The sequence below is a fragment of the Enoplosus armatus genome, chromosome 8 (genome assembly GCF_043641665.1).
Source record: "Enoplosus armatus isolate fEnoArm2 chromosome 8, fEnoArm2.hap1, whole genome shotgun sequence".
NCBI classification, from domain to species: domain Eukaryota; kingdom Metazoa; phylum Chordata; class Actinopteri; order Centrarchiformes; family Enoplosidae; genus Enoplosus; species Enoplosus armatus.
Window position 1 is genome coordinate 13,893,148 of NC_092187.1, and position 23,886 is coordinate 13,917,033.

Sequence of the window (23,886 nt, forward strand, 5' to 3'; positions counted from 1 at the left end):
AATGTAAACAAACAGCCAAGACAGGCCGTGATGTGAAGAATGGCATGACTTTATTGTGTCCATTGCTCAATGTTAGACATATGGGATTTGATGTGGTTATAGAGACATGCCATACAACCATTATTAGACCCCCTTTTAAGCTCAAGTGCTCCTTCCTACTGGAGGAAGACAATAAAACCACAGAGGACGCCCTCTTTCTGCATACAGGGGTCATGCCTTCTCTTCTGTAGATCTCTACACGCGTTTTTTTTTGTGTGATTGTTGTCGCAGATGCACTATTTACAGTGTTTACAATAGTGATGTCATGTACAAAAGAGAAAAGAAAACTTTACAAATATTTGCATAAGAAAAAACAAATGTCTTGCTCTTGAAAACAACGTGAAAAGAGGAAGATATCCAGTTATTAAAAATCCCTCCTGTGGTAAGGTTAAGGTGTGGTAGGTCCAATGAAACAACACTTTGGGAAAACACAGCAGGGATACATGCATCAACATTACATCTCCAGGCTAATATCTGGTCTTACACTGCTTCCAACTCTCCACAAAGATGTCTTTCACACTTTAAACGGTGTCAAATCGCACACAAGTCAGTCATGATACACATTCTCATCTATTGCAGAGTTAACTGACACACACATCATATTAACTTACTAACAGCTTATCACCATGACTACCAGCCGAAGCTCAAAATTGATAAACCCCACTCTACACCCGAATCTGGGCGTCAAGGTGATGATATTAAAGTGACATCAGAGTAGGTGAGAGGAAGTGATGATGTTTCCTCTAAATCGAGGCCTCCGTGTGGTAGATTATAAAGCAGCTCAAAGGCGGCTTCAGGCCAAGTTGTGTTTCAGGCACAGATAGACTTAGGCATCATGTCTCTACTTTACACCAGCACCCCGTTTGGAAAGTAGAGGAACGTCTAGACAGAATATGGCAGTCTGAGGTACTCAAGGGTCAAGGGGCTACAGGGCTGAGAGGTTTAAGAATAACTCTACTACTTACAGTTTCCTCCTCTTACACGTCTTCTGTTTTCTTCCCTCCTCACAAGAACAGTCAAGATGTGAGCAATAAATACTCTCTGTAATCTAGTACTCTAGTACTAACATATATTATGTGCAAACAAATGAAGGAAAGGAAAAGGAGGAAGCCACTTAAAAATAAGGTTCGACCTTTCTCACCCCCAGCCCTTACTCTGACGGTAACTCTTAAAACAGCGTGTGAGAAGGGAACAGATTTCTACAGTTCGAAAAAAAGGGATGTTATCAAAGATATAAAGAGCAAATGCAATGAGGAAGGAAAATGCTTTTTTTTCTCTGATGTTCTTCCTTTCTGGGATCACAAATGAGAAATCGAAACAGTGACTGTCTGCCGCTGTCAATTATGGTATGTTAGGTATAACTAGGTGGTAGTCGTGGTATACAGATGGTCTTTGAAGATGACTCAGTATAAAATCCTACAAAATCAAGATTTTCAAAGCTGTATCCTCATCTATCACAAGAGAATTGTTTGTGTTTACCGATATATCTAAATACAGAATATACGCAAGCATAGCCAGAAATGATTGGCTGTTTCAGACTAGACAAACAAGCAGGTTTTGTTTTTTTTCTGTGTGTTTACGAGACCAGTTTCTGTGGTTATGATGTCAGTATATTACTGGAGGAAACCAGTGGCTACCGAGTCCACTGATGATGACATTTTCGTTACAGACTGACCCTAAAACCAATTCATTATGCCGTTCATTATTCACCCATGCATGTTACTCTTACAGCTTCACGCTTCTGGTATTTGATCCACGAATGACTCAGTGGCTAAACTGAAAAGAAAAAAAACATTCAAGGCCATTTTCATAGTTGTATTACAGAGTGTGTGTGTGATATATTCTACACCGAGCACCTTTGATAAGTCAGAAAGCACATCAGGAGAGCACTGAGGCAGGAATAAGTAGACGCTGCCTCCTAGAGGAGTTTCTAATGAACTGCATGATTTGGACAAACTGATAGCTTTGATACACAGTCACTGACACAGCCTCCTAAAATCCAATTACCACAAGTAGAAAATAAAGTGCATTTTTGGCTGTTGTCGAGTGATGATCCTACTCTTGAGGAAGTTGAGGAGTTACGTCTGAGGTGAATTTATTGGTGAAACGAAGCATGCGCCTTCAAAGAAAACCAGTACAGTAAGCACCAATAGTTGAAAGTGTGAAAGTTGTGGCGTTCAAAAAGAAAAAGAACAGAAAATAATTGGGTCCTGATCGATAGGATTATAGGTAATATTTTGCATCATACTATTCTGGTTACCATGCACTTGCAGATTCAACAAAATTGAGGGCAGAGAAGAGACAAGTCGATGTCTTTCCCTGACATGATCATCGCAGCTTCCTATGAAAGCAGTTTCATTGTCTTTCCAAAGTTCTGATAGCAGGGCAGAGCAAACCCTTCGTCCATAATCACTCTCTCTATAAATCCTTTACATTTAGCTTTGTAGCTGCTCACTGAGCACACTGTTAAGTTAATTATTGAGTCTTTAGAGTCTCATTGGGACTGCACTCGCCGTGTCAGCCGTGACAGAGAGTCTACAGTTCTATAGCGACACTCGCATGTTGTCCTCAGAGTGTGGCCTGCAGAGTGGGATCCAGACAGCCCTCCCGCTCTGGAGACTCTATGTAGTTGGCCGACTCCTGGAGCTTCAACAGCATGGCCATCTGGGGAGCAGGAGGAGACGGAGAGGCAGAGTGAGTTAAACTGTTTTGTTTTACAGGGCATAGATGAAATACTTCTTGAAATTGATCTCACAAGCAGACACTTGAGCATTATGGTAACTAAGGATTACATTTCTTATCCGTTAACGTGTCAAACATTTCTATACTTATTGAGACAATAGCTTGGCTTAAGAACAAACCCAAAACAAACAACGATCCACAACAAAACCAATCTAAATTTAAACTGATATAAAACAGAGAAAAAGTGGTAAATCCTCACATTTGATAAAGTTGTTGATAAATGACTTTAACACTTGGTGGGATATTCACTATGCATAACAGAAAGATCAGAGATTGAATGAGATAGAGACAGATTTTACACCCGACTTTCCTAAATGTTTAAAGGAAACTTCAGACACATTTCCTCCGCCACAGTGGTTGGTCTGCAGTAACATATCAGGTGCAGCAGCTATTTGTATAGATTTCCATTCTCTCATCCTGTATTTTGGGCCTCTGAACAGGCAGGCTATGAAATACATGTTGCACAAGCCCAAACACCCACATTTCTTTTCTTTAATTTAAACTGTACAAAACCTTAGTGCAGTCTTTTAATCAACAAGAACGCAATTTAACTGTTAGGGGGTTTGCGGCCCTTTTATAGGACTTAAACAGTTAAACTCCTATAAAAGGGCCGCAAACCCCCTCCATCTATTATCAAAACAATTTCTCTGTTGATAGAATGAAACCTTCACTCTCACCAGTGGGTCTGACTCCAGTGTGCTGGGTGGAGGTGTATCTTTGGGGGGCTTCTTCTCCTCACTGGATGGACCTATGCTGGGGGGAGGTAGGTGAAAGAGCCTGGACTGGTCCTGCTGTGCATTGGGCCAAGGGAGAGTCCCTCTCACCCACTCGACTGGATCCTCCCATACCGACTTCTGCCCGTGTACCTGAAAGAGGACAGAGATATGCCGTCAAACAACATTTGAAGAGGTAAAGGAATTAACTTCTTGTTGTTAACACTAATGTTACAGTTTGGAAGATGTGTGTGCGTTCACCTTGATGCCATCTTTGGCTCCCTCCTGCAGGTACGGTATGATGGAGTGGTTCCACAGGTCAATGAACCACTGCCTGAACTCTGCCACTGATACTGGGCACGACAGGAAGAAGCAGGGACCTGAGGGAGGAACATGTCATGTTAACTGATTTCCTGTTCCAGATCCAATTATGGCCCCTGTTCCCTGCTGCGTGTCCACTGTCACTCACCTATGAGGAAGTCTGAAGTGCTGTGTTTCTCCAGGAAAGCGTGGAGGTGGTACCAGAGCTGAGGGATCCAGTCCAGTACTTGAAGAAGAGCCTGGTGGCGTGCTGAGTCCTGCTCCTTCTCCTGGTAGGCCTCCACAGCTTTACGGTGCAGGTACCTCAGCAGGAACCCGTTAGCCGGTTCCACATTGTTGGAGAACATTACCATCCTGTGGTCATGTGCAAGGAATGGTACTTTTACTCTATATGATAGCTTAATTTTGTATTTAATAGTGTATCAAAGTAAGAGGAGGTTTTGAGCTCACCTGAAGCTAAGATGCAGCCCGTGGTTAGATGACATCTTCACAGGCTGATTGGTTGTTCCAATGATGTAAGGACTGAAACATCAACAGAGGAAATGATGCACTTTCATGGACCAAATCTTATTCTAATTCTTCAGTGAAATATTATAACAGTTTGAAGTGACTCACCATTTGTGATACTTGCAGGTGAGTGCTCCGTTAACAAGCTCGGTGATGGACGCTGCGTCACTAATGTCGTCTATAATAACAACCAGTGGCATTTCTCCTCCACTCTCTCGGTCGATCTGATTTGCTAGATTGGACAGATACAACTGCAACTCCTGTGAATTCAAAGAAAATATGAATTAAAATGTATATTCGTGAAAAAAAAAAAAAGAGATCAAGATAACCGACTGGCAAACTTCCTGAGTCATTTGTTACCTTCTGTGTCTGACGATGCATGTTGAAGGTGATGGCAGCGCTGCGACCCAGCAGACAGGGCTCATGGTCGTCCTCGGATGAGTCTGTCCGGCTGCGCAGCAGGAGGTAGTGGGCCAGACGCTGAGCCAGGTAAGTCTTTCCCGTCCCGCTGGGCCCAGACAGAACCAGACGCCTGTGCTTCACCAACAAGCTGATGTAGTGCAGCATCATTGGCTTAGGAATCAGAGTCTCAAACACCAGTGAGTCAGCACATTTTTCACGAAGTCCTAGAGAGACGTAGACACAAGGAAGAGAGAGGTGAAGTTGGATTCATATAGTATTTATTATTAAATACTTGTAAACGCAGTATGTGAAAAACAGGAAAATGCTGGGGGTTTTTCAGAACGACTTTCTCAAACAAGTCTGAAGGTTTTACAGAGTTTTACAGTGTACTGAGTCCAAATAATATCAATCCAAATGAAAATGGTTGGCAATAATTGTGAATCATACACAATTCTACTGCTAGTATGGTTTCTATTATCAGTCGAGGACCCTCACTAACCTTTCAGGGTGACAAATATTCGAGCTGGACCACTGCTGAGACAACGATAAGGTGAGGCTTGAGGTTTGTCTCCTCCTATCACCCTCTGCCCTCCCTGGGTCAGCTGGTACATGTGCAGCGAATCACAAGACAGACCCAGGCTGGTTGTCGGGTCCACTTGAGTTAGGTAGTCCTGGAGAAAACGAATAAGGAAATAAGTGAGGACTGATCTGTCAAATCACAGCTATACTATTTGTCAGAACTGCAAATGTCTACGCAGTGAAAGAGGACAAGCAATGACTTACCTTGAAGGTCTTAGCTATAAGAGAGTCGAGACAGGCCCAGTCAGTCCTCGCACTGACCGGCACTGAACCCAGGTAGTACTCCTGCTGCTGCTTACTATCCTACGGAGACAGAGGGAAGGAGAGAGTGCACAATCTCCCAGCTGCTCAATTTAAAGCTGTTGACATTATTGGATATTGTGACTATTAAAGGCGTTCTGTGTTTACCTCTGCTTGGTCTCCAATGCGGACCAGTACTTGTGCACACACCTCATCCAGCTGGGAAGACACACTTATCGTGTCAACTGGAGACACGTCTGAAAGAGTGAAGAAAGACAGACATGAAAGGAAAATAAAAATGCAACTTTTATGCACATGGTCCATGTGAGCTCAAAAATAGGTAAAATTCTGTGTTTGTTTCTAACCTGGATCTTTACAATCATTCAGACTGAGGCTGAAGGACTTGGTGAGGGACATGCTCATCGGCTGCCTCAGTGAGGGTCCCAGGAGAGAGGCCAGGCCCGAAGGCTGGGAAGTGGAAGAGGTGGGACCGGAGCCAGGGAGATGGACCTGACTTCCTATTTTCAAATGGTCATTCTCGGTCTTCAGGTTCTCCACCGTTGACTAGGACACAGGCAGGTAAGAAACTTTAAATTCAAGTTATATTAACACACAAATGCAAAATCATTTACACTTATACATCAAGCATATACTTTACTGAACATGCACATACAGGGAAAACAAACCTGCATGTTATTCATGGCTTCGCGGAGCTGCTCCAGCTGATGTGCGGAGCTCAAGGCCTCCAGTCGGATGTCGGTCAGTTCTCTCTCTTTCACCCACAGTTCTGAGCGTAGTTCCGATACCGCCGTCTCCTCATTGTCTCCCTCTTCTATGATCCTGGAGGAGACAAGATGCACTCATCAGGGCCAGACACCCATGAAGGCTAAACTGGATTTCTCACTATTGGGCCAAGACCTGGAGGAAGGTGTTTGTGTGCTTACACAGAGGAGGTGGCAGAGGTCGAGGTTTTGAGGGATGAGGGCTGGTTTTCGCCTCCTTCTCCCCCTTCATGAAGCATCTTTGGGGAGTTGGGAGCTGAGGAGTCGGGGGTGGCGATTTCCTCAATGTCCGAGTAAGTTTTGGAGCCTTTCTTAATGCTGAATGCCTTGTTGAAGGAGCTCCTCAGCTGCACAGAGAGAGAGATAGATGGACAGACTATTGAACCAAAATTCCGCAGATTACTGCATTTATTACTGAAATAGATAAAAAAAAAGGAGATGTTAGAGTTGTTAATTTGACACATGCTAAACATTAAATGGTTCGTCATCTTGGGAAACGATTCACTTTCTTGCAGTGAGTGAGATGATATCTGTCAGTTAAATATGAAGCTGGAGCCAACAGGCAATTAGCTTAGCTTAGCATAATAACTGAAGCAGGGGGGACCTCTGAAAACTCATTAACACACTTCCTGGTGTCTTGTCATCACCGTGAGGCTGCCAGGCAACCAGCAGAGACTCCAGGCAGTAAGTGTACACGGCAAAGATAGAGTTACAACACGAAAACCTCAACCGGTTGTTTTTACAACTCAGTTTTTAAACAAATGAGATATATAGTATTTAGCGGTGCTGGGTGGTGAATTCTGAATTCTGTTTGGACTTAGCTAGGCTAGCTGTTCCCTCTGTTTCTAGTCTTTATACTACGCTAAGCTAACAGGCTGTTGATGGTAGCTTCATATTTAATGTACAGACATGAGAGTGGTGTCAACTTTCAGCAAGAAAGCGAATAAGCATATTTGTTTGTTTTTGCAGATTGAGCACCCAGCTGCTGGGTCAGTAAGGGTTATTTGGTAAAGCTGAACTAAATTTAACTGAAGGACAAAATACACAGTAAAGCGTGATATAAATGAGGAGAAAGATAATAGAAAATGGCGTTTAATAAACTTTGATGATTAAACTGAGAACTCTTTTATGGAACAACATGTCTGCTGATTGCCACTCTAACTGAATTACAGCCACCCATTCAAGTTTGATATAATAAAAACAGAACAGGCAGCCAATCAATAGTCTCTGAGGTCAATGAGCAGAGATGGAGGGTACTTGAGGATTGCAGCTTTAGATGGTCCATCACGCTGTATGACAGAAAAGTATAATGGCTTAATGGGGACACAATGACTGCACTCACCTCAAAGACCTAAAAGTGAAAAATAACACAACACAGAGGAGGGACAGGCTGGTCATACTCACTATGGAGAGTGAACTGAGCACAGGCAAACACCAGGTTGTGAGAGTAACACACATGTAGGGTGCGTTCTTACCCAGCTCTTTTTCTTCTTCTTCTTGGCATCTTGGTCCTTCAAGCTGCCCACACTCGACATGCTGGTCAGGCTGTTGAGACTGGAGATGCTCTCACATGAGTTCTGGCGTCGAATTTGCAGGTCTGGTGGTAAACAAGAAAACTCAACATCAGAAGACGCAAATGTGCAGAGACAGAAAGAAAACAGAAAGGTCCAAGTGGTCAATCTCCAAACCTTTCATATCTGGGTTGTTTAAGGCTCCATGTATGACAGCCTGGGCTTCTTCATTCCTGGTCCTCAGAGCTTCAATGGTCTCCCTCAGGTCCATCAGCTCCGTGTCCTACACAAACATTTAATAAATGTCAGTGAGTTGGGTTGGGATAGATCAATTTGTATCTGTTTTTTTAATCTTTTCATCATCAAAAAGTTGTTGAGTTTTCTATTCACTACATTATACTGTTAATGAGGTGCTCTTGGACAGGACAGATAAGGAAATGCTGCAGGTCGTAGACAGTGAAGAAAAAAAAGGTGAGAAAATGCAAATGACCTGCTGATTATTCATTTATTTATTATCATCATCACTCATGCTCATCTCAATTCAGTGTTACTATGTCTCTTTCTTCTTCTATATTTCAATTGTAACTTAACTCACATACTTATATTTATCCATATATGAAAATATTAATATTTTTCTAAATTGCTCGTTTTTCTCGCACCATGGCAATGTAGCACACACATTGTTCCTGTACAATTATGTGTGTGACAAATAAAGATTGATTTAATTGAAAATAATAAATGGTTTGGCTACATGCTACATACAGGGGAGTAGTATATATGTTTTAGTCAAGCACCACAACTCAAACCCACAGTATGAGCTAATACACCTGGTGGGCTTGATCCTCCACACGATGTTAACAGTTCAAAAGGACAAAGAGTCCAGAGCAACAGAGCCTCTCTGTGCTGCTCATTGTGCGCTAAAGTCGATCCCACTCCGCTCTAAATGGAGCCGCCCGGCCCATCTCCTCAAGGTTAAAGAGCCTGTGCTCCGGGCTGAGCTGCACAGGTCAGTGCGCTGGCACAAACAACAAAGACTTCTTCTGGAGCGGTCTAGACGGGCCTTTCAGTGGGAGCAGCAAGGCATGAAGCACCAAGAGAGACTCCTCACATTTATACAAACACACACACACACACACACACACACACACACACACACACACACACACACACACACACACACACACACACACACACACACACAAACACACACACACACACAAACACACAAACACACAAACACACACTAATACAGAACAATGCCTCGGGCACTGATCAATTCATTCACACCAAAACAGATACAAAGGCTGAAGAACGCAGGAATGTGATGTTTGCTGTGAGTGCAAGCTGTTTGCACCTTGGGTTCATCATTTAGCCTAAAGTGAAGTTTTCTTTTTTCATTGATCCTCTGTCCTCTCCTCACACTAAGTCACCCTGAGGGGCTGTAGCCTGGGCCTATAACCTACATTCAGCTCCTCACCTCAGGCTGTGATCAAAGTCGCCTCACCCCTATGTTAACAATAACGCTGCCTGCTCTCAGCCGACTGCTTGTAAGATGGACACAATGGTGGAATGCAGCTGGATCAGGTTTGTGTGTGTGTGTTTGCGTTTGAAAGTGTGGATGAGAAGTTACCTTCTGTTCGTGGCTTACTGATAGACTCTGCAGCCGAGTTGTCATCAGTAATAAACTTTGCTCAAAGGCGGCTACCAGGTTTGCCTGCATGGAAAAAGTGAAAGACAAAAGCAACAATCAGTTCTTTCCCCAAATTTTTATTGCAGTAGTTGTCTATAACAGGAAATAATCAAGATTTAAACATAGTAATATATACTTATATTACTGGTCTTTGACAGAGCATCACTTCAACATGGATCAAGTATAGGAGACTAATGAAACTCGAAATTGATACCCATACAGGAGCAGGTTCAATAAATTTCCTCTGCCCTTTTATTGCTCATATACGAGGTGCTAAAAGGCTGAATAACACACAAAGGCTGAACAGGATGTCTCCTGTGGAAAATTCACCTCCTCCCTAATCTCTCTCTCACACACACCCACTTTAGCCCAGAGCAGGAAGGGAAAATTACTTTCCCTTCTCCTTTATAGAATGTATTAATACAGTAAAATAATGGATACAGCCCAGTCATTAATCCAACACATAATCATGTTGTGACCCGTGCATCTGTTTTGCCTATTCACTGCCTTCACATAATAAGGTCAAAGAGTATAAAAAAATAATCAGGGGAAGAAACACACTCTCACACACACACACACACACACACACACACACACACACACACACACACACACACACACACACACACACACACAGAAACACTTGACTGATGTGTGCTGCATGAAGCCATGCATAATGCCTGTGCGGTATTGCTGCACTTGAACAAATGGAAATGCTGACGGGGTGGCCGTACAGAAACAACCTTGTACAGAGAAAGGGCAAGTCACCTGTGTGTGTGTGTGTGTGTATGTGTGTGTGTGTGTGTGCCAAAGCTAAGTGGCTTGGAGAGAAGTTCAGGAGGAGGTTATCATTATGGACCCCACATGGATAAGAAATGTGCTGAGGCTGCACAGAAATGATCCATGACTGACGTCCCACAGCTTGGATTTTAAATCTCTCTCTGTGCATCTCTTTCCTATTTTGTGTGAAAGGTAAATTCCTCGCCTTGTGTGAGAAATAGAGAGTTTGTGAAGGAGCGTAGAGAGAGGATTGGATTGGCTGGCGATATTCTATATTTTTGTTATTGCCAACTACTCCAATCAAAAGACCAACACCAACAATGCATTAGTCCCTCTCTCAACACTCTCTGACTTTACTGCCCTGTATGTGGCACTCAGACCCAAGCCCATTGGTTCATACTGAAGACATGAATATATAATATAATTTTTAAAAAGGTTGGTTACTGTAGCTTTTAGCAAACATTTGTCAAAAATAAATAGCAAATTTGATTGGGACTATTTTCAGCTGCGGATTTGGTGCAATAGAGAGAATTGTTGGCAGCAGGTTTGACTTAAAATAAACTACAGTGCCCATGTTCGTCATAATGAAGGTACATGTCACCCAGTGCGACGTTGCGGCTCATTGATGTGTTTTTAATACTTTGTGGACAACAATGGAGCTTTGGATACACAGAGAGTACTTGTTACCAGGATCGAATGATTGTTGTTTTGGTCTTTTAACGGTAAGAGCATAACTCAAGCAGCGATAAACTGGTACGCGAAGTGTAATTGGTTTTGTTTTTACATTAAGCAGTAGGAAACAAAAGAACAACACGGTTGCAGACTCCCTGACATTGCTCTTTGTCTGCCTGCTATCGCTTGTTCAACACTCGTGGTGTCTTTATTAGTATCAGTTACCTCTGCCTCAGGGTAGATGTCATCGAGGTGGACAGTTCATCAACATGAGTGACATATATTATGGTGTAAAATTGGAGGCAGGGCCTACTACAAATTCTTGAGGTTTGCCTCGAGGTGAAAGGTTGCATATTGAAGCTTTAATTACGGAGTGAAAATGTCATTCAAATAGATTAGGGTCTGGCTGCACAGTTTTTCTCTTTATGGTTCTTATCGGATATTATTTTCTTAAGAGTTGAAATGCACTTTAAAAAAATTGCTATTTATTTCAGAATATTTAAGAAGTTAAAGAGTCATGTTTATTTCAGTTAGCAGTCAAACAGTACATACGTTTACTGTCAGCTGTGTCGTCAGGTTAGACACCTTCTCCTGGGACGATTCCAGCTCCCTCCTCAGCTTACGGATTTGCTGTGAGGAAAAACAGGCATGTTACATTATAAGAAAAACAAGTTTACTAAAGCAGACAATGGCTGACATTACACAAGTGACTTGCGTGGATGTTGTTCATGAAATGAGTGACAGACTTGTTCTCCCACAGACAACGGCGATGTGAGTGACGGATGAAAAGGCAGAAATGAGACAGATCAGGAAAGAACACACTTACCTCTCCCTGAATCCTTTCCTCAGCCTTTGGAAGCAGAGGGAGTAAAAGTCAAGATATGTTAAATAAGACAAAAGGAGAGGAGAGGAGACTAATAAGGTGTTGGAAAAACCAAGGGAGAAAGGCTCATCTCTAGAGTGTACTGTGTGAAACGAGAGGAAAGCATCGCTGTACACACAAGCATCCACACAAGCATCCACACACACATAAATACACCCCAACAACACACATACTGAGGTGTAGCTACCTGAGTCTGCATGCTGCCCACACTCACCGAGGAGTAGCTTGACGAGGCGTTGGATGCCAGGGAGAGCACAGACCCATGAACTGAAAAGAGAAAATTAAGAATTAATCAATGGGAAGCTCAATTAGAAACAGAGGTGCACAGCAACAACGACCAGAATTTTATATAACAGATATCAAAATAATTCAGCGGGCTCACCCTCGTCGGGCTCCTTGTCCCTGAAGGATCCGGAGCGAACCATTCCCATGCTGCGGGGGCGTTCAGCCAGCGACAGCGTGCTGCCCAGCGGGGACGCTCCGTACAGCTCCAGAGAGGCATCGTGCGTTGGGATGCTGTTGGATCGAGTCATCCTCGGAGGTCCACCGACAGGGCTGGGTACTAGCAAGAAACCAGAGGGGTTACCGATGTTATACATAAAATTAAACAAATGCATAAATATATATATATATTGTAGCACAAATTATTCTTGTCAGTATTCTTTCCTTTTGTGTGTGTGAATGCATATACACTCACCCATACTGGTCTTAGAGGTGCGGGGCAGGGAGGTGGGTGAGGACAGCAGCGGAAGAGCGAGTGAGTCGGTCATACTCAGAACAGTATGAGAGTGTCTCCTCTCTCCTTTCTCCTTCCCTTCCTCCTCAACCTGGGTGGCACTGCTGAAACTACACAGACAGGACAAAGTCAGTGATAATAGTAAAAGTTAGTGGACTAAAATAAAGAAACTGTCAGTCATAATAAAGTTGTTGTTACGTATTAGAATTCATGTACAGTGTTGTGTAAAAGTCTGCAGACATTTTGGAATATTATGTTCAAGCTATCGGACAGAGAACACACAGAAACGTAGCCAAAGTCAGACGAAAGAAGAGTTATAAAATAATCCCCCAAACACATACAATTTCTATTTCAGTTACATGCAGCAGATCCTCTACACAAGAAGTCTGGATATAATACATTTCTATGCTACATTACAAAGTAGTTATAAGCAGAAATAAGATACATTTGTGTATATTAATGCCCAGTATTGTCAACAATTATGACTTCTCCTATGAAGACATATTTTATTTTCTTAATTTATGAAATATTTATATACTGCTGTGCTAAATAGGGGTAGGGTGTTAAAGTTAAATAAAGTGTTACCCAGTACCAATATCATTCAGTGAGTGGAAAGAAACACAATGTTGCCACTAGGACACAATGAGATAAAATTTTGAGGGGATTAAAGGGTTTTTGGATTACAAGTGACAGGAATGATGAGGATTAACACAATCTGTCATTCACTGAGGATCTTATCAATGGGATCTCTGTGTGTGTGCAATTACAGGACTAGGGCCAAATTGTGTCAAACTATCAAGTGCCTGGCAGTCTGGTGTATAAGAGTGTGTATGTATGTGTGTAGCTGTATGTGTGTGTCCACTTACCTTAAACCTTTCTTTGGCAGCGTGTTTCTATCTCTCTGAGAACTGTGGAGATTAAACAATGTCATTATTTAACCACTGGTGCAGGGAGTTATTAAACTCTCAAGAATAGGCAGAAAGCACAAAGGAGCACAGTGAGACTGGCAGACAACTGGTGTCAGCCAGTAATTATGACTTCAGTCACTGGGGCCGCTACAATACTGATAATAGGCCTGCAGTAATAATAGCCTAGAAACCCCTCAGTCTCTGTGTGTGTGTGTGTGTGTGTGTGTGTGTGTGTGTGTGTGTGTGTGTGTGTGTGTGTGCGTGTGCGTGCATGCATGTGGTTGCCTCCACCTGCTTGACTTTATAATGTAAAAAATATTTTTAGCCTTCTCATTAAACCACATTCTATAATTTGGGCAATATTTAGCATCTCATACAGCATTTCAAATGCAGAAACATTAAATATACAATATCTTTTGGTGTGTGACTATCATGGGATGGTGATGGAGATAAGGCATCCTATTGCAATTCACAGGATTTTTGTTTTGTCTCGGTTTTTCTGATTAAATAACACATTACATTTTAGTAATAGCTATTACAATCACATCCACACATGGTTAATTTAGTCTACCTACAAATATAAAAAAAATATATTCTGATAAATGACTCTTTGAGCTATTTTCATCCTGACAAGACCACAGACATCTTTACCAATCTGAGTTTTCACTTTGGTGGATTGTTATTATCTCGTCTCTGTAGGTGTGAACAGATGTTTTTCCTCGCTCTTCCTAAATGCCACTGATGTCAAAAAATGGCTGCATACCTTTTCCAGTATAAGCAGCATTTTGCCATCAAATGCCAAACCGAATCACCTTTCCACCTGCCCTCCCAATAAGGGGAGGGAATAGCATGATCGTAGCGTAGAACAAAGCGAATAAGGTATCAAAGACCTTCCCTGATCACTCCTGCCTTCCCTGAACAATGAATAATGTTGGCGCAGTTCCTCCGTTGACCAGTAGGTGGTGCTAGATGGCAGTATTACGAAACATTAATGACAAAACGTCTGCTTTGCATGAACACTGGTGTGATGTGATTGGGTTTAAAATATATGCACAGTTAAAGATTATCTTTCAGCAGAATTTAATCTCACCTGTCTGTGAGAGGGAATGACACTTTACTTCCAGAGCTCCAGCTGGCAGGAGGGCCCCTGTCTTCCCGCCTGTCTTTGTCTCGGGACTCTATGGTGGTGTAGCCTCTTACCAAAGTCTCCCTCTCCCGGTGTTTCTCCCTCTCCTGGGGCTCTGGGGCCACACTCATCTGGAGCGGCAGCGACTCCATGCTGCGATGCAGCCCAGACAAGCGAGGGTAGAGCAGGGGAGAGGTGCTCCCTCCGCTCCCTTCAACCCCGAGGGAGGAGACCTGCCTAGGACCCAAACCAGTCCCAGAGCTCGAGAAGCAGGCCGATGAGTTCACATTGAGTAATGGGGCAGGGCTAGGGGTCAGGCAGGGGCCAGTGGAGCTGCCTACTGAGCTGGCCAGGTCCTGGAGCTTAGAGTAAGGAGGAATCTTCGGTGGCAGGGAGTCATGAACTCCTACCTCTAGGCTGTTGGAGTTCAGCTTGTCAAGCTGGACCATGGATGGAGGCTTTGCCAGGCTGCGCACCCCTGATAACCTGAAGCCAAAGAAAGACAATGCTGAAGCAAAAGCATATTCATACTTTGTATGTCAAAGTATGTGTGGGGAAAAAATACTGGGAAATTGCATCATATGTGTTTTGTGGTAGCATATGAACTCCGGTACCTGTGTGTGTTGGGGGAGGGCAGATCCATGCCCTTGCCACTGCTGGGAGGTCTCAGCCCCTGTAGCTTCCCTCCATTCTCTGAAGGGGTCTGAGCAGGGCTGCCCTTCAGAGACCCACCTCCACACTCAGAGTCAGACACTACCGCTTTAGCTTTGGCCCTCTCTTTCTCTTTCTCTCGGTCTGTCTGATTGACAGGACTGGGACTTGTGATCCCACGACCCCCTGTCTTACTCAACCCATTTCCAGAACCAAGACCTGAGGCGGGCTCTTTGAGCCTGGAGCCCTGAAGCACTGTGGTGGAGGGTTTGATCAGCCCAGAGCCTGTGTCCATGGTAGTGCTCACTGGGCGAGCTGAGCTCGGCCGGGTTAGAGTTAGGGTGCTTGTCTTTGCTGGCCGAGGCAGAGAGCGGTACTGGAGAGACGTCCTGGCATTTGGAGACAGAAAACCACTCTGGTCGCTGTTTGAAACATCTAGACTTGTCTTACGGCCTCCACCACCACCAGCCCCTGGTTTGACAGGAATACCCGATGTTTTGGGAATCTTCCCCACAGTTGCAGAGCCGCAAGGTATGGCGCTGCCACCTGTACTCATCATAGTTGGTGTACTGGCATTGTTTGTGCCATTACTGGTAGCTGTGGCGGGCTTCTTAAAGCCAAAGTTTCCACCAGTTGAGGGCCTGACCAGGCCGGACGGAGGTTTACGTTGCTCACCAGCACCGGAGCCATTTCTGTGGTCTTTACCGGCATCAGAGGAAGAGCGCTGAAGCCCAGAGGTCTTCACTGCTAACCGAGACTTATCCATTGGCTTTCCATCTGATTTTACTGTACCTAGAGAGGAAGAGGAGGAAAAAAAGAAAATAATCACTGATGAGTAGCTTGAACAGTTTAAAGCCTGAACAGTCTCTGGTGGTGAGTGAGACTAACTAAGCCATATTAGGACATAAGATATCTTATCTGAACACCTACATGGTCTGACTGTCTGCTGATAAAAACAAATCCCTGTCTGAGCAGACAGACAGTGTGTAGACCCGACTCTCAGCCAGCTTCACCCTCACACACACTGTTATCATGCGGTTACTCCTCTTTTCCATCTTGATGAACTAAAACGGTTTTCTCTGGCTTTCCAGTAAGTGCACGTCTGCGTGTCACAGCTGCAGAGTGCTGAGATTAACATGTGCAGCGTGTCTGTGGAAAACTGGTGTTCACATTCACGAAGCGTGTCTGCGGGCACAAAACTGCATGAAACACCCAGTAATACTGAATTTCTCCACTCTTGAAGCCTCTTTGGGGAAAGAGGGCGGAGCGAGAGATAACTCAGTGGAACGGAGGTTTAAGGAAAATTATGTGATTTTCTCCCCATCTGTACATTTCCCAGTTGGCAAATTAATTGGACTTGTTTGGAAGTTATTACGAGAAAAAAAGTCTATTAGACACATGTGCACTATATGCACCACCCATACAAGTGCGAGCCCACACTCTTAATTTGTATCTAATGGGAGTTGTTATGGGAGGTTTATATACAAGGCATTAACAGAGTCAAAGAACTGCTGTTGAATGAGACCCACCGGCGTGCTGCCTTGGGACATCTGGAGTCACTTAAGGGTATTTATAACCCCGCAAAAGACACATACACACACACACATAGGGCCAGACATATATACCACACACACTCACAGTTCTCAGTGATTGGATCTTATAGGAATGTGACACTGACAACACATTACGCTTGGAGTTCTTCTGTAAATGTGAAAATTGGGTTTACATGTCAAGTCATAAACTCAATCCATCGTGTAACCGCAACTCTGCACGTTCCAAGAACATTTTAGCTGCAGAAACACACACTGTTGGCAGTGAGAGGCAACAAACACACACACTGACAGAATCCAGGCGTGCGTATTAATTTTGACCTTAATGAAGCCCGATTTATTGACACCGGCTGTGGGAGACAGTGGAGCTCACAGCTTGACACAGCGGCGTGTGTAGAAGAGACCACGAATCACTTCATGTCTCGACTCAAGTGGCCCACATGTCTGAAGAGATGGAGATCTGAACACACAGACAGACAGAGAAATCCTTTGCAGACTGTAACATTTCTAACACTGTCATCTCTGGATGTTGAAGGAAAATGACTCATTTATATTCTAAGTCTTCTTCTATTTAAGGCCACTGTGGTAGAAGCAGTGGAAAGAGAACTGTATGGAATAATGTATCTACACACCCACTCTCATATTCCTGTCTGTCAGAGAGACAAGCTGCCTCATTCCTAGACTCCATCATTCTGCTGACAATGTCTCCTATCAACCATCACACATCAACACGCATGTGCTTGTATTTGTGGTTGTTAAGATACAGTATCAGTGCATATTTCTGTGTTTGTGAGGAGTGTAAACATTTGTTGCAGGAAGGTGGCCGAATGTACCTGCAGGTGTGTGTCTGTGTGAGAGCATGTGACCGAGGGGAAACAGGGAGGGAGATACGAGAATAGTCCGCAGCCAGAGTGATGAACACCTGCACTGTGTCCCACCTCCAAACTACATAGTAATTCTAGCAGATTTGTTGTGCGTTCGCACCAAAAAAAAAGAATGTGTTTGTTTCATTATGCTTACTAACTCAGTTTGATGTTTGACTTTACTGTTAATGGACACTATTGTCCCATAATGTGGAAATTGGTTCTAAGGCTCCACCAACATCTACAATTTCAAGCCATTTATCAAGGAAAAAGACCAAATATTTGTTAGCTGCAGCTTTTCAAATATGAGTTTTTTTTTGTTTTGCTGCTCTTCTCTCTTTTACATTATTTTAAAAATGAATTTGTTTTTTGGACTGTTAGTCTAACAAAACGATAAATTTGTTAGAGGAACAACTAACTAACTAACTAACTTCTAGTTACCTTGTACTACTGGAACTTGAGATGGGTGTTTTTTTTTACTATTTTCTTACATTTCATATTGTAAACAATCAAAAGATAAGTCATGAAAATAATTGATTAAATGATACTGAAAATAATTGTTAGTTGCATCTCTTAATATGATAAACCAATCTTAAGCACTAACTACTAAAAAGTACACAACAACCTTTTCCCGTCTGCTCTCACTTGACTTCATCATCTGATGAAGTCTCCAAGTCGGTGGCAGATTGAGTAGCCACGATAGCAGAATCATACTGTTCACATCAATAACAATAACAGCCTGGCACACAGATCACAGGCTGGTTCAGCACACTTGTTTGGCATATCTGTCATTTCAACAGCTGGCAATGCAAACACAGGACAGTCCCACAGAAAGAGGACTGTTTACTCAGACTATCTAGATCGGCACACAACACATCAACTAATATCCTGTTGTTTTGGTTGTCTATATGTGTGTGAGCGGGTGCGCGTGCTTACGTAAACAGCGCACAGATGGTGTGCTTAAAAAGCAGCTGCACAATCCCCACTATTGTGCTCTTTGTGTGTGAGTGAGAGTGTGTACGCGTGTTAAGTGTGATGGGTGACACTCTGTAAGGCTGGCACAATCTCAGAAGTGTCTGCAACTCACACACACATACCATTACAAACACACACACTGTCTCTGGTCCAGTTGTTTTGGGTACAAGGCCTTTATTTAAGTGCTATAAATTGTCTCTGTCCGGCACAGAAATAAAGCTTGGATAGGAAAGGCTAGACTAATAGGAAGAAAAAAAAACACTGTTGGCCAGTGTGTGTCTGTGTGTTCGTGTGGTTGGCTGGCAGGAAGGGAGTGGGTGGGTGGTGATGGGCGTTTGATACATGGCACCACTTTCTAAAGGCCCGGAGGGTGGGCTGCAGCTGTGGATGAATGTGTGGGACAAAGACAGAGAGTGTGTCTGTGACTGTGTGTGGGTGTGAGACTGCCAGAAAGAAGGGAATATTAAAAGAAATGTGTCAGTCTGCTCAAGTTATGAAACCATTTCAAGTGTAGCTATATATATTACACCTCACTGTGTGTGTTTCTCCACTCACCCGCCACTTTCAGCCCACTCTGAGAGGTGTGTGTGATTGGGGAGGTGACTCCCACAGGTGGGTTTCTTCCTTTCTTCAACACATTTCCATGACCCAGGGTCTGAGGTTTCTTCAGCTCGCCCTTCCCTCCATCCAGCCCCTCCCCCTGCGTCCGCGTCTTTTTCCATTTATTGGCTGATTCGGACTTGAGACTTCCTGTATCGTAGACGCCGCTGCCCTGGCTCTTGCGGCCAGGTTTGGTATCGTCGGTGTCCCAGGACAGACCACTCTCCACCAGAGATCTCTTCTCTGCGTCAGTACGCATCTAGAAAGAGAAATCCAGATGCATGATTAGAGACACTGTGTCAAGACGAGGTTTAAGAAGTAGGATCTGACTTACAGAACATGGAGCCAATACTTATTTGTATGTATGTATGTCTCTGGTAGGTTGTTTGCTTCATAGGCATGGTTTTCCCTTGCATACCTAAATCTAAGGTGGTCCACCTGAGTATGTTTTGACCACCTAAAAAGCAGAGTTAAAAAAACAAAACTGAGCAAATGCATCATGGCATCAAAGTGCTGCTAAAGAGACAGAAATCAAGCCTTTCTGATCTCACATAAAAGCAGCATATGGCTTTTATTATGAAGTTAGTACAATAAAAAGACTCTCACACACTAGAATCAGAGCTCTCTGATAAGATGGGCGTTGTGACATTTTGATCAAGTCTGAGGAGGACTCAAGGTTTACATGGATCTTTATATCCAGCACCTGTCCCACTGAGGTTTTGCAGGATGTACATAGGACTACCTTTGCCATTTTGTTTTAAGAAGCCACAGGAAAACTTGAGTGACATAGGTTAGTTAAATTAGCCTTAATCTAGAAAATGGTATGGTGAAGAGCTGCAGACACTTCTTGCAGTTTTGGTGGACATTAAAACTCTGGCACATACAGTATAATATGAGTAAGGAATGCCTTTTTGTGTGCCACTTCTAAGATTATTTTGAAATACAATTAAATACAACTTGAGTCCAACTGTACTCACTCTATGTAATCCTCCAGACTCTACCCAATACTATAACGTTTTATTACTTGTTTCATTTGGGATTATTCTGATCTATTTTCTGACATCTCTTAATGCAACACATGCTACAGAGTTTGCTTGGGACACTGGGATGAACAAGCCAGTGGAACAACTCATTGGATCATTAATGCAGAAACATTGTGTTTCCCTTGAAATCAGTACTTTGTGTTCATCATTGGTCCCAGTCTGAAAAAAGGCATTTGATGAGGTGTGTGGACTCAGACAGAGCCTCAGACTCTGCCTCATCTTGTTGCCTTGAGCAGAAAAACATGTCTAACCAAGTCAACCCAAAAAAAACACACTCACTGATGTCTCATCGGCCAAGTCTAAATCCTATCGTATCCATTTGAACATTTCAAAAGAGACAGCAGGGGAAGAAACTGCCCAACACACACATGTATATACATATGTACGGTACATTTGCATGTATGTACACACACACACACACACACACACACACACACACACACACACACACACACACACACACACACACAGCACACCAATACAAAAATATTAGCTCAGACACAAGACTCACACACACTGACCTAAACAGAGAAAACAGACAACACAGACTAAACACAATCAAATAAGGAAGAATGTCAAATGTTAAACTAAAGGAAATGTGACGTTATTATTGAGTCAAGTCTTCTGTGTGTGTATGAAGTGAAAACACACAATACATAATCCCTGTGTAACTATGAGTGTTTATGGGAGTCTACATGAGGACATACAGGACTAGTTTTCACAGAGGCAGATTATTCTCCTCCCTCTGTAGGAGGCCGACAGTTACACAATGCATCAGGAGGTGTGTGTTCATGTGTGTGTGTGTGTGGCAGCTCAGGACGTTGCACCCATCGGTTCTCATGAGGACTCATATGCTGAATTCCTTTTTTATTAAAACCAATAGACCCCATGGGCAGGTTCACATCACATGAGGAGGAGGAAGCATGCGTGTGTGTGTGTGTGTGTGTGTGTGTGTGTGTGTGTGTGTGTGTGTGTGTGTGTGAGTGTCCTGTTTGACCAGACCTTGTTGATAAAACATTGTCATTTCCTCACACACATTCCCTGATTATTGAAACAGAGGAGGGGGGGTTGCACATCTGTCCAGATAGCTGTAGCAAAACATGGATAACGACACATACAGACAGATAGGTGCACACACACACACACACACACACACACACACACACACACACACACACACACACACACACACACACAAGATATTGGGAAAACAAGGTGTATTAACTTATACTACTTGGTCCACCTCCATGTGGAAATGAGGAAATCTTTTTGTACCACCTACATACACCACTTTGATTCTCTCTCTCTCTCTCTCTCTCTCTCTCTCCCAACCATGCCTTCTTTGTGCCACCCTTTCTTCATTACCCTTCTCTCCTACACCCTCATATCCTTGTTGAGTATATTATACAATGTGTGGGAGAGATGAGGAATGTGATGTAAAGTCAGCGTTGCCTTTGAGGAATAGACAAAGACAAACGGCTTCAGGACACAAAGAGAAGCCGATAAAAGAAAAAACATCAGCTGAGAACAGGGAGCCATGTGTGTTAGACAATGTGGGGTGCATGATGATGTGATGGTTGGTTGCCATGGTAATGATGCCATAGGGGGGTAATGGTTGCTATGACTCCTGCAACTAGGCGTGGAGGGAGGCGCCCCGGTTCTTGCTCGCTGGCCCGGATGCAGGACTGCAGATGGCCCTGTGTGTGTGTGTGTGTGTGTGTGTGTGTGTGTGTGTGTGTGTGTGTGTGTGTGTGCGCGTGTGTGCGCAGATGGCCACGTTCTAGACCTGTCCTTCAGTCTACGGGAGAAGACAAAGCCTCGTACGCTCAGCATCCCTGCCCTTCGGTTGCTATGGCTACACTGATTCCCTCTCTCTCTCTCTCTCTGTCTCTCTTTCTTTAAAATCCCACTACATCTGACACATAAACCACATTGCGGAGGTGTGACCTACATCAGACGCTCTGGGTAAACACACATACACACACTGTCTGGAACCCATACAGCTACAGATGGATCTTAAAGAACCTCAAGCGAAGCTGTAGACGGGATTTTAGAGGCACAGAGGTCACGAATCCCAAAAATCCTCCCATCTCCACAGCAAATGTTCAAAACCACCACACATAGTCATATCAGTGCACTCCAATGTATTGAACAAACATAATCATTCAGGATAGTCGTTTCTAACTCCAGCCAGTCAGGCTAATTATACTGCTGAACTGGGCCAAAACTACAGGCTCTGGATCAGCTGAATCAGATGGACAAAATCCTGGCAAGGAGAAACCTATTGACTCACTCAGAGCCAGAACTGGTATAATAAAAGTCTCAAACCTCCAAAAGCAGCAACGACAACTATCAGATTTTTGGAATAATGACAATTGTTGCCTGGTTTTTATGGATTAGTGTAGATCAATAACCAACAACTACGTTTGCAGTTACACTAGTTCATCATTTTCAGACTTTTCTCTCTAAAACCTCCAAAATAAGCTTGATTACAACAAAAAATTCAGCCCATAACACAACAATGCAGCTGTCTAACATGCAGTGTGTGTGTGTGTGTTGCGGCAAACATTGATCGCTGCAGATGTGATAAATATTATGGGTGTGCATAGAATACTTAATCAGGCTTTGTCTCTGATGCCAGTGGCCTGCTGCCTGTTATGTGTATTTGGGGTGTGTGTATGACACATTATTCAGCACCTCATCAAACCCTCACTATATGAACAACTTAGTCGATACTACTATAACCAACACACACTGCCAATCCATCTGCGTCAGACAGCTGTGTGTGAGTATGTTGTGTGAATGCTGATGTGTGCGTTACTTACCACTATGGCTGAGTTTCTGCGGGAGCCGATGGGGGTGGTAGGGAGGGAGTTGAGAGTGGGACTCGTGTTGAACTCTTCAGAGCTGAGGTTGTCTGAGCCGTCACTCAAGCCGCTGCTGATGGAACTGCTCTCATCCCAACTAGAAGAAACAATAACAGAAAAGAAAAATAGTCGTATATTAAAGCAGTGATTCCCAACTAGGGGTACATGTTTCTGCAGTTACCACTGAATTAAAGGACCACATCTTGTAGTTAGAAGAAAGATATCATGTCCTACACAATTGCCATCATCTGGGATCAAGAGTGTCAGTTCATCAGCTTTACAGCAGCTTATCCACATTTAATGCATGACTGATGCATGTGTACTGCAGTAATTACTAATTAGTTCAGACAGACTGGCAAAGTCTTTGAGTAGAGTCTCCTTCAACTGATAAACCTGAGTTTAAGCCCCAATGCAATCAAGCATCCTTGATCAAGACACCAAATCCTTTCTAACTCCAAGGGCGTACAGAAGCTAATTCTGTTTCCCTGCAAAGATCGATCAAGTATCTCATATCACCACATGCTTTCATACTGACAAAAACAAAGCAACCTGTGACAGTTAACTGGAAAACTCCTCGAGTTTATACCCTGCATGAGCTATCAAAGCTCCACCAGCTCAGTTACATCAGTGGTTGGCTCACTTGGCTCCATGTCTTCCCGTTTGTCTTTTGATTAAATATTCATAGACCTCTTTTAACGCTCCCTGC

General features: G+C 43.4%; 1 protein-coding gene across 1 annotated transcript in view; it reads right to left on the minus strand.

The window, feature by feature from the left end:
* Positions 1-2,549: 2,549 nt before the first annotated feature.
* nav1a (neuron navigator 1a) overlaps positions 2,550-23,886 on the minus strand; it is a 73,358-nt gene continuing 52,021 nt past the window's right edge. Inside the window, exons 6-32 of the mRNA XM_070910000.1 lie at positions 23,139-23,277; positions 19,226-19,529; positions 15,246-16,074; positions 14,596-15,117; positions 13,464-13,505; positions 12,559-12,707; positions 12,244-12,423; positions 12,076-12,128; positions 11,805-11,828; positions 11,531-11,608; positions 9,467-9,550; positions 8,014-8,119; positions 7,801-7,922; positions 7,668-7,676; positions 6,488-6,672; positions 6,230-6,383; positions 5,909-6,107; positions 5,712-5,800; positions 5,508-5,606; positions 5,224-5,395; positions 4,683-4,948; positions 4,431-4,582; positions 4,266-4,337; positions 3,964-4,169; positions 3,756-3,874; positions 3,459-3,647; positions 2,550-2,703 (exon numbers count right to left, since the gene is read on the minus strand). Coding sequence (XP_070766101.1) covers positions 2,608-2,703; positions 3,459-3,647; positions 3,756-3,874; positions 3,964-4,169; positions 4,266-4,337; positions 4,431-4,582; positions 4,683-4,948; positions 5,224-5,395; positions 5,508-5,606; positions 5,712-5,800; positions 5,909-6,107; positions 6,230-6,383; positions 6,488-6,672; positions 7,668-7,676; positions 7,801-7,922; positions 8,014-8,119; positions 9,467-9,550; positions 11,531-11,608; positions 11,805-11,828; positions 12,076-12,128; positions 12,244-12,423; positions 12,559-12,707; positions 13,464-13,505; positions 14,596-15,117; positions 15,246-16,074; positions 19,226-19,529; positions 23,139-23,277 — 4,639 coding nt within the window. The 3' untranslated portion in view covers positions 2,550-2,607. The remainder of the gene's footprint in view (positions 2,704-3,458; positions 3,648-3,755; positions 3,875-3,963; positions 4,170-4,265; positions 4,338-4,430; positions 4,583-4,682; positions 4,949-5,223; positions 5,396-5,507; positions 5,607-5,711; positions 5,801-5,908; positions 6,108-6,229; positions 6,384-6,487; positions 6,673-7,667; positions 7,677-7,800; positions 7,923-8,013; positions 8,120-9,466; positions 9,551-11,530; positions 11,609-11,804; positions 11,829-12,075; positions 12,129-12,243; positions 12,424-12,558; positions 12,708-13,463; positions 13,506-14,595; positions 15,118-15,245; positions 16,075-19,225; positions 19,530-23,138; positions 23,278-23,886) is intronic.